The sequence below is a fragment of the Ornithorhynchus anatinus genome, chromosome 7 (genome assembly GCF_004115215.2).
Source record: "Ornithorhynchus anatinus isolate Pmale09 chromosome 7, mOrnAna1.pri.v4, whole genome shotgun sequence".
In the NCBI taxonomy this organism is placed as follows: Eukaryota; Metazoa; Chordata; class Mammalia; order Monotremata; family Ornithorhynchidae; genus Ornithorhynchus; species Ornithorhynchus anatinus.
Genome location: NC_041734.1, coordinates 1,916,756 through 1,926,788, shown reverse-complemented (window position 1 = coordinate 1,926,788; position 10,033 = coordinate 1,916,756). Strand labels below are relative to the sequence as shown.

Below are 10,033 nucleotides of genomic sequence, written 5' to 3'. Positions count from 1 at the left end.
CTCCCCGCTGACCTCCCGGCCTCCTGCCTCTCCCCACTCCAGCCCAGGCTTCCCTCTGCCGCCCGGATCCTTCTTGGACAAAAACGTTGGGGCCCACGTCACCCCCACCTCCCCGACCCGCCCACCCTCTTCCGCGACCACCAGATGGAAGCCGCGTGGCCAGGAACCCGGCCCGGGGAGTCGGAGGTCGCGGGTTCTCATCCCGGCTCCGCCGCCTGTCGGCTGTGTGACTTCGGGTCACTTGACCCCTCTGGGCCTCAGTGACCTCATCTGGAAAATGGGGATTATGGCTGGGAGCACCACGCGGGCCAGGCCGGTCACCTATCTACCCCGGCTCTTAGCGCACAGTAAGTGCTTCACAAATGCCATCGTGATTATTAATAATAAACTCTCCAGTGACTTTAAAGGTCTCCGTCACCTGGTCCCCTACCTCACCTCCCCGCTCTATTCCAACCCACCCCACACTTTGCTTTTTCAATGCCCATTTTCTCACTGGGCCTCCACCTCACTTCTTTCCGCCGATCTCTCACCCACATCCTCCCTCCTCCTCCCCCCTTCGAAGCCTCATTTAGGGCCCAGCTCCTCCAAGAGGCCTTCCCAGATTTAGCCCTCCATTCCCTTCTCCGTCACCCTGACCCGCTCCCTTTCTTCATCTCTTCATCCCCTCACGTCCCTATCTGGCCTTTATTGATTTCTCTCCACATCTGTCTCCCCACTCTCGACGGTCAGCCCGTAGTGGGCAGGGAATGTGTGTTTTATTACTATTCTGTTGTCCTCTCCCAAGATCTTAGTACAGCGCTCTGCACGGCGTTCGAGTTAATTCGATCGGATTCATCGAGCGCTTAAGCCCCGGACCGACGTCGGTACAATAGCCCTCGACGCCTCGTCTTACGCGTCCCGCCCATCGCGTCACCGCGGACGCGTCTCGCCCCGCTGTCCATCCCGGACGGATCCGTATTCCCGGGCTGGTCTTCCGACAAGGGAAAGACAGGATGGGAAGGTCTAAGCCGGAGGGTCGGAGTCGACTGACGGGCGCCGGGCAGCAGGGGACGCGGGAAAGAGGCGGAAGGTGGACGATCGGGTCATCCGGGCGACGGCAGACACTCAGGTTTTTACCACGCTGGAGGTGGTGAACCGCTTCGATCGTATTTATTGAGCGCTTATTGGGTGCAGAGCACTGAACTAACCGCTTCTGTATCGTTACCACGAAAACTCCACGGGAACAACGGGTCGGAGATGACTCGACAGCAAAAGACAAGACAATTTAAGGCAGAAGATGGGATGCTCCAGAGCGGGTGTGTCCGCGGATGGGAAATGACGGCGTTTGAAGACTCTACGCCGAGCGCTGCACTGAACGGGGGGAGACTACCATAGAGGCTTATACTCAATAATCGATGGCATTGATTGGGCGCTTACCACGCGCTTACCACACGCAGAATACTGTAGTAAGCGCTTGGGAAAGCAAACTATATCGAGAGTTGGTAGACACGTTCCCCCGCCCGTGAGCTTAATGGCTAGGGGGAGATGATAATAATCACGACGGCATTTAAGACCTTACCGTGTGCCAAGCACTGTTCTAAGCCCTCAGCAATCAGGTAGTCCCACCTGGGGCTCAGTGTCTTAATTCCCATGACAGATGAGGCCACTGAGGCACAGAGAAGTGACTTGCCCAAAGTCACACAGCTGAATGGTGGAGTCGGGATTAGAACCCAAGACCTCTGACTCCCAAGCCCGAGCTCTCCCCCCTAAGAGCTTCTGATGTACAAGTGGCTTTAGAAACAGAGCAGGAAAACTAATTCACACCAAAGCGGCGCGGTCCAGCGGGTAGAGGCCGGGGCTGGCAGTCAGGGGTCGGGGGTTCTAATCCCAGCACCACCGCCTAGCTGCCGGGTGACCTGGGGCGAGTCACTTTACTTCTCTGGGCCTCAGTTCCCGCAACTGTAAAATGGCGATTAAGAAGGTGAGGCCCACCTGGGACAGGGACTGCGTCCAACCTCGCGTCTACCCCGGCCTCTAGGAAGCGCTTAACCAATACCGTAAAAAAAAGTTCCGGGGCCGGGAGTTGACCAGATACCACTGGGGGAGGAAGGGACGGAGTGCGAGGAGAAAACCGGTAGGCGTGCGGGAGCCTTAGAGCCGACGGTCAGGAATTTCCGAGGGCCGCGGAGCGTTCGCGTCGAATGTTTCAATGGCCCAGGCACGGGGCCCACCCCCCGGCGAAGACCCCGGCGCCCAAGAAGCCGACTGCAGGTCAGCAGGGCCGGAAAACCCAAGGGCAAGGGGCAGAAGCCCCCCGAAGACGTCGACCCCGACCAGGCCTCCCCCTAGACGGCGGCTCGACGGCTTCCACGCGTCCCGGCCGCCACCTCCGAGGGCTCGGGGTCCTCCGTGTGACGCTAAACGTGCTCCTCTGCCGGCTGGAGGCCGCGGCAGTCCGCGCAGGGAATTTCCGGTATTCCCCGCGGTCTGCTGGATCTGTCCGGAGCGGGGGCGGGGGGGCAGGATGACAAGTCGGCGCTCAGCGGATCCCCCGGTCCGGCCGAGATCGACTCGCTCCCGGTCTCTCCCCAGAGCCGCCGGGCCAGCGGGGCTAGGGCGCGGGAGACGGCCCTCCCTCGGCCACCCCGTCGGCTCGCGTCTCCCCCGCGCCGCTCGGTACGGCGCCCGGCCCGCAGCAAGCGCTCCAGGGACACGCGGCCCCACCGGTCTCCATCCCGCCAGACCCTCCGACGACAGAAGCAGCCCGGGGTCTTTTCGTTTGGACAGGTGTTTTATTAACACATCCGGTTGGAAAAAGATTGGTTTTAGAGGCCTGAGGAAGAAAGGGAACAACGGAGCGAAAAAAACCACGTGAGTTCCGGCCTCTTCCGACGGGATCCCGGCGGCCCCCGCCCCGCCCCCTCCCCGCCCGGCCGTTCACCTTCAGTTCATCCTCCTCACGAGCCTGTTGATCTGATCTTCCCTGTTGCCGGCGTCCCCCCCTTCCACAAAATGCGTCGTCTTCTTCTTCATCCCGCCTCGGGGGGAAGACAGCTTGAAGGGCCACAGGAAGTTGTTGGCCGCCTTGAAGTTCTTGCCCACCGTGTAGATCTCGTGGATGAGGTCTTCCATGCAGATGATGCCGTGCTTGCCTGGGGGGGGTGAGAGACGGGCCGCGATCAACGCCCCCGGCCTCCCCCGGACCGCCCCCCGCCCCCGGGAGCGCGGAGAGAGGGGCCGGGCTCACCGAGCGACCTCTGGATGAGGGAATTGTCCGTCAGGGCGATCCGCTGGTTCCTGATCTTGCCGTAACCTCGCTTGTAGATCAGGTCGTTGACCGACTTCAGGTTGGGGTAACTAGAGGGGAGCGGAGGGGTGGCCCGGTCAGGACCCGGAGCCGCGGGGTGCCCGCGGGGTCCCCCTCCGTCCCACCCCCGACTCACCCCCAGGCGATGTAGGGCTCCACGATCCGCAGCATGTTGACGGAGGCCTTGTTGAGCTTCACGAAGGTGCCGTTGAAAATCTGACGGAGGCGGAGGAGCTGGAGCACCTTGCGTACCTTGGGGCTCACGCCGTTGATCCTGCGGGGGCAAGAAGGCTCAGGCGGTCACCCCCCGCGGCCGACCCCCAAGCCGCCCGGGGGTGTTGGGCGAGCCCCGGGGCAAGCGCCACGTCCCCGGGGGCGGTGCCTTCGGCCCAGGGAAGGCGTTTCGGAAGCCCGCCCACCCGGGCGGGTCCCGGGGAGCGACCCGGACGCCTCGGCGGGCAGAGCGGGAGCCCGCTCCGGAAGAGTGGCAGCCGCAGGCCCCGACGGCCCGGCCCCCGCACATCAGCGCGACCGCGCGGAGGCCGCCGCCACCCCGACCCGACGGCCCGATCCCCGCGGGCGGTCACGCCCTTACTGAGCGCTTCCAGCGCGCAGAGCGCTGCGCTCAGCGCAGGACAGCGGAATAAGCCCACGTTCCCCGCCCACCACGAGCCGACGGTCTGGAGCTTTCGGAGCTTCGGGCGCACGACGCCCAGGGGACGAAGACCACCGCGGCTCGGGTTCCTGACCGAGCTCCGGCCGACCGCCAGCTCGAGAGCACGCCACCGACCGTACCGAGCGCTCACTGCGTGCAGGACGCTGTGGCGGGCGCTTGGAGAGTACAATCGGCTAACGGGGAGAGAGACCATCCCCACCCAGCCACGGGCTCGCGGTCTCCCCGGCGCTCGATAAGCGCCGCCGGCCGATGGCGTCGAGAGAGTCTCGGCCCTCGGGGATTTTAGCGGCCGGCCCCGGCCCCCGCCCCCCGCCCCCGTCCTCACCCTCTGATCCGGATGACGAAAGCCAGCTTGGGCTCGGCGGGGACGTAGTAGTTGCCGACCTTCCGGGCCATGCGGGCCATGCGGATCTCGCGACGGTACATCTGCCGGTATTCCTTGTGGTAGGCTTCCGCTCGCTTGTAGATGACCTTCCTCTGGGCCTTGCGCAGCTGCGGGGGGAGCAGAGACCGGCCCCCGGGGTCACTAGCCCATTTCAAAGGGCAAGCCGCTCTCATCTCACCGGCCCCAGAGGCCACGCTGCTGACGGGGGTCGGGCGCCGTCCACCCCAACCCAGAGCCCGGCGCAGCGGACGGGGCCCCGGGAGTCAGAGTCACGGGTTCTAATTCCCGCTCCGCCGCTCGTCCGCTCTGGGACCTCGGGCGGGAGGCCTCCCCGCGGGACGGCGCCCACCCCATCTGCTTGGATCCACCGCGGGGGCTCAGTACGGCGCCCGGCACATAATGAGCGCTAAATACCACAATTACCATTTTTACTTACCTGCTTTTGGGCCAACAGCTGCTTCAAACGCCGGGCCCTCAGCTCCGCGAAAGCCTTCCGCTTTTTCCGGAGGGTTTCGGGAACCGAGGGCAACACCTTCTTGGCGCTTCCGGGCTCCCCGGCCGGCGGCTTCTTGGCGCTTCCGACCTTGGCGGCGGGGACCTTCTTGACGCTCTCCGGCTCCCCGGCGGGCGCCTTCTTGGCGCCTCCGGCCTCGGGCGCCTTCTTCTTGGCGCTGCCCGGCTCCCCGGCCGGCGCCTTCTTCACGCTTCCGGCCTCGACGGCGGGCACCTTCTTCTTCTTGGCGCTTCCGGGCTGCCCGCCCGTCGCCTTCCTCTTGGCACCGCCGGGCGCCTTCTTGGCACCGCCCGGCCCCAGCGGCGGGCGCTTTTCCTCTTGATGCCACCCGGTCCGCTGCTGCCGTCTTCTTGGCGCCGCCCGGTCCGCCGGTTGGCGTCTTTCTTGCGCTGCCCTGAGCCCCGCGGAAGTCTTTCTTAATGCCGCCCTGTCCCCCGGCGGGTGCTTTCTTGGCGCCGCGCCTCACCGGACGGTCCCTTCTTGGCGCCCCCCGGCCTCACCGGACGGTCCCTTCTTGCGCCGCCGGCCTCACCGGACGGTCCCTTCTTGGCGCCGCCGGCTTCACCGGAAGGTCCCTTCTTGGCGCCGCCGGCTTCACCGGAAGGTCCCTTCTTGGCGCCGCCGGCTTCACCGGACGGTCCCTTCTTGGCGCCGCCGGCTTCACCCGATGGTGCTTTCTTGGCACCAGCGGGCCCACCGGCGGCGCCTTCTTGGGCACCAACCAGAGGGTCCCTTCTTGGCCGCCGCCTCGCCGGACGGCCCCTTCTTGGCGCCGCCGGCCTCGCCGGACGGCCCCTTCTTGGCGCCGCCGGCCTCGCCCGCCGGCCCCTTCTTGGCGCCGCCGGCCTCGCCCGCCGGCCCCTTCTTGGCGCCGCCGGCCTCGCCCGCCGGCCCCTTCTTGGCGCCGCCGGCCTCGCCCGCCGGCCCCCTTCTTGGCGCGCCGGCCCTCGCCCGCCGGCCCCTTCTTGGCGCCTGCTGCCTCGCCCGCCGGCCCTTCCTTGGCGCCGCCGGCCCTCGCCCGCCGGCCCCCTTCTTGGCGCGCCGGCTTCGCCCGCCGGTCCTTCTTGGCGCCGCCGGCTTCGCCCGCCGGTCCCTTCTTGGCGCCGCCGGCTTCGCCCGCCGGTCCTTCTTGGCGCCGCCGGCTTCGCCCGCCGGTCCTTTCCTTGCGCGCCGGGCTTCGCCCCGCCGGTCCTTTCTTGGCGCCGCCCGGCTTCGCCCGCGGTCCTTTCTTGGCGCCGCCGGCTTTCGCCCGATGCCCCCTTCTTGGCGCTGCCAGACTACCGGAGGGCACCTTCTTGGTTCTGCAGATTCAAAAGGAAATCCCACATCGGTCAATTCGTATTCATTGAGCGCTTTACTACGCGCAGGACACTGTACTAAGGCCCTTGGGAGAGGACCATCCAATAGACTCGGCGGACACATCCCCTGCCCGTCAGGAGCTGGGGGAGACAGAGAGACGCCCGAGGCCCGGGGAAAGCCCGAGCCGGGAGACGCAAGGACCTGGGTTCGGATCCCGGCTCCGCCACTTGCCTGCCGTGTGATCCCGGGCAAGTTATTTCACTTGTCCTGTCCCTCGGTTTCCTCCTCTGTCAAATGGGGATTAAGACTGTGAGCCCTATGTGGGACAGGGACTTTGTCCAATCCCATTACCTCAGAGCTACTTCCGGCGCTTAGTACAGTGCCCGGCAGAGAGTAAGGCTCTTAGCAAATGCCACCAAAAAAAATGCCATCGGTCTCCAAATCCTAGGCCGCCCACCCCAGGGCTATGAAAGTAAGTGCTTAAACGTAATTATTATTATTATTTATTATTCCGAGTCTCGTAACGTGCTCAAAGAGCCTCTCCATCAGACAAGCCGACTCCCGCGCATCGTTCCGGGAAACCGTCACGCGCCCCGGCCCGGTACCTTTCAACCGAGGGTACTCAGTGAGCGCCTACCGTGTGCCCCAGAACTGTACTGGATCGCCTAGGAGAGCAGCACCACAGCACAGAGGCGGTAGTCACGATTCCTGCCCCCCCAGGAACACTTCCCCTTCATTCATTCATTCAATAGTATTTATTGAGCGCTTACTATGTGCAGAGCACTGTTTTATTCGGCCCAGGTGGGGCCTCCACCAACTGGGCCATTGATGGGGCGTTCCTTATTAAAAACAATAATGATGATACCCGTTAAGAGTTTCCTATGTGCCAAGCACTGTTCTAAGCACTGGGGTGGACCCATTCAAGGTGTCAAGAGCTTCTTATGTGCCAAGCACTGTTCTAAGCGCTGGGGTAGATCCACTTAAGGAATCAGAGGAGCCACGGGGGCTCCTACTCTTCATCCCCATTTCACACACAAGGGCAAACGTCCTGGGTGCCAAGCACTGTCCTAAGCGCTGGGGCACATTCAAGGTAATCAGGTGTCCCACGGGGGCTCCTACTCTTCATCCCCATTTTACAGAAGAAAGCTTCCTGGGTGCCAAGCGCTGTCCTAAGCGCTGGGGCACATTCAAGGTAATCAGGTGTCCCACGGGGGCTCCTACTCTTCATCCCCATTTCACACAGAAGGGCAAACGTCCTGGGTGCCAAGCACTGTCCTAAGCGCTGGGGCACATTCAAGGTAATCAGATGCCCCACGGGGGCTCCTACTTTTCATTCCCATTTTACAGAAGAAAGCTTCCTGGGTGCCAAGCGCTGTCCTAAGCGCTGGGGCACATTCAAGGTAATCAGGTGTCCCACGGGGGCTCCTACTTTTCATCCCCATTTTACAGAAGACAGAAAGCTTGCTGGACGCCAAGCCCTGTCCTAAGCGCTGGAACACATTCAAGGTAATCAGGTGGGCCACGGGGGCTCCCACTCTTCACACCCATTTCACAGACGAGGGAAGGCTTCCCGTGTGCCAAGCCCTGTCCTAAGCGCTGGGGTAGAAGCGAGGCCCCGAAGAGGAAAAGGACCGGCCCAAGGCAAGCAGACGGTTGAGCAGGTTGGGGCAAGGCCTGCTCCCGAAAGCCTCCGCGCGGCGGGCTGCCCCCCGCCCGGGCCCACGAGGCCCCACGCCCGCCGCCCCTCCCGGCCAGGGCCCCCGCCCCGCTCCGCCCGCCCGCCCCCCGCAGGCCTCGGCGGCCGGACCGACGTGCGGGGACGGGGAGACGGGGGCCCGGCCGGCCGCCCGATGCGGGGCCGGGCGGGCGGGGGGCCCCGCCGGCGCCGATGGCGGCGGATTCCCGGCCGCGGAGCGCGGTACTCACTCTACGCCCGCCATCGTCGCGCCCGGGAAAGAGAAGGACGGCGCATGCGCACGAGGCGCTTAAAGACGGAGCCGGCTGGGGCGGGGGGAGGGGGGAGAGCGGGGGCCTGAGGCCTGAGGCTTTAGCTGCCCTCGGAGATGCCTGAACAAAGCCTCCCACCGGGCCTGCTTTAATAATAATAATAATGTTGGTATTTGTTAAGCGCTCACTATGTGCAGAGCACCGTTCTAAGCGCTGGGGGAGACACAGGGGAATCAGGTTGTCCCACGTGGGGCTCACGGTCTTCATCCCCGTTTTACAGATGAGGGAACTGAGGCCCAGAGAAGTGAAGTGACTCGCCCCCAGTCACCCGGCTGCCAAGGGGCAGAGCCGGGGTTCGAACCCATGACCTCTGACTCCCAAGCCCATGCTCTTTCCACTGAGCCACGCTGCTTTCCTTCGTTAATAATGTTGGGATTTGTTAAGCGCTTCCTATGTGCAGAGCACTGTTCTAAGCGCTGGGGGAGATACAGGGGAATCAGGTTGTCCCAGGTGAGGCTCACAGTTGATCCCCATTTTACAGATGAGGGAACTGAGGCCCAGAGGAAGGGAAGTGACTCGCCCACAGTCACCCGGCTGACGAGTGGCGGAGCCGGGATTCGAACCCATGACCTCTGACTCCCAAGCCCGGGCTCTTTCCGCTGAGCCACGCTGCTTCTCATGTAACCTTGGGCGAGTCGCTTCACTTCTCCGGGCCTCAGTGACCTCCTCTGTCAAATGGGGATGAAGACTGGGAGCCCCACGTGGGACCACCTCATCACCTTCTAGACTAATAGACAAGTAGAATAGTAATGGTGGTATTTGTTCAGCGCTTACCATGCGCAAAGCCCTGTTCTAAGCGCTGGGGGGGGGATACAAGATAATAATAATAATGTTGGTATTTATTAAGCGCTTACTATGTGCCGAGCACCGTTCTAAGCGCTGGGGGAGACACAGGGGAATCAGGATGTCCCACGTGGGGCTCACAGTCTTAATCCCCATTTTACAGATGAGGTAACTGAGGCACAGAGAAGTGAAGTGACTCGCCCACAGTCACACAGCTGACAAGTGGCAGAGCCGGGATTCGAACTCATGACCTCTGACTCCAAAGCCCATGCTCTTTCCACTGAGCCACGCTGCTCAGGTGGTCCCACGTATCGACCCCAGCGCTTAGGACAGTGCTTGACAAATACCATTATCATCATCAGTAGCCTCCGCGGCGGGAACTACAATTCCCGGCATGCCCCGCGGAGAGGGTCGGGTTTTAAACCGGGCGGGAACTACAACTCCCGGCGTGCACCGCCGCGACGCCTTATGGCTGTTCTCCCCCACCGGCGGCGGGAACTACAATTCCCGGCATGCCCCGCGGAGAGGGTCGGGTTTTAAACCGGGCGGGAACTACAACTCCCGGCGTGCACCGCCGCGACGCCTTATGGCGGTTCTCCCCCAGCGGCGGCGGGAACTCCAATTCCCGGCATGCCCCGCGGAGAGGGTCGGGTTTTTTTAAACCGGGCGGGAACTACAACTCCCGGCATGCCCCGCCGCGACACCTTATGGCGGTTCTCCCCCCCCGGCGGCGGGAACTCCAGCTCCCGGCCCCGCGGAGAGGGTCGGGTGGGAATCCGGGCGGGAACTACGGCAACTCCCGGCACGCCCCGCGGAGAAGGTCGGGTGGGAATCCGGGCGGGAACTACAACTCCCGGCACGCCCCGCGGCGAGGGCCGGGTGGGAATGCGGGCGGGAACTACAACTCCCGGCATCCTCGGGGCGGGCCCGGCTCCCGGCTCCCGGCTTCCGGCTTCCATCTTAGGCGTGCGGGGGCCGTCCCCGGCCGGTGGGCCGGTCCTTCGGCGGGGTTAAATAGCGCGCGCGTCGCGGCGGGGCCGGGCCGGGCGGGGCAGGGCAGGGCGCGGGGGTCGGCTGAGCCGC

General features: G+C 64.0%; 1 protein-coding gene across 1 annotated transcript; it reads right to left on the bottom strand.

Annotated features, from left to right (window-relative positions):
* Nucleotides 1-2,751: 2,751 nt before the first annotated feature.
* Nucleotides 2,752-5,832, bottom strand: RPL7 (ribosomal protein L7; the record flags this gene model as incomplete). Its single annotated transcript, XM_029068833.2, has 7 exons — nucleotides 2,752-2,812; nucleotides 2,921-3,131; nucleotides 3,227-3,336; nucleotides 3,423-3,560; nucleotides 4,288-4,454; nucleotides 4,784-5,320; nucleotides 5,353-5,832. Coding segments are annotated over 6 exons (1,641 nt in total), but the record flags the coding sequence as incomplete, so codon positions are not given.
* Nucleotides 5,833-10,033: the final 4,201 nt, after the last annotated feature.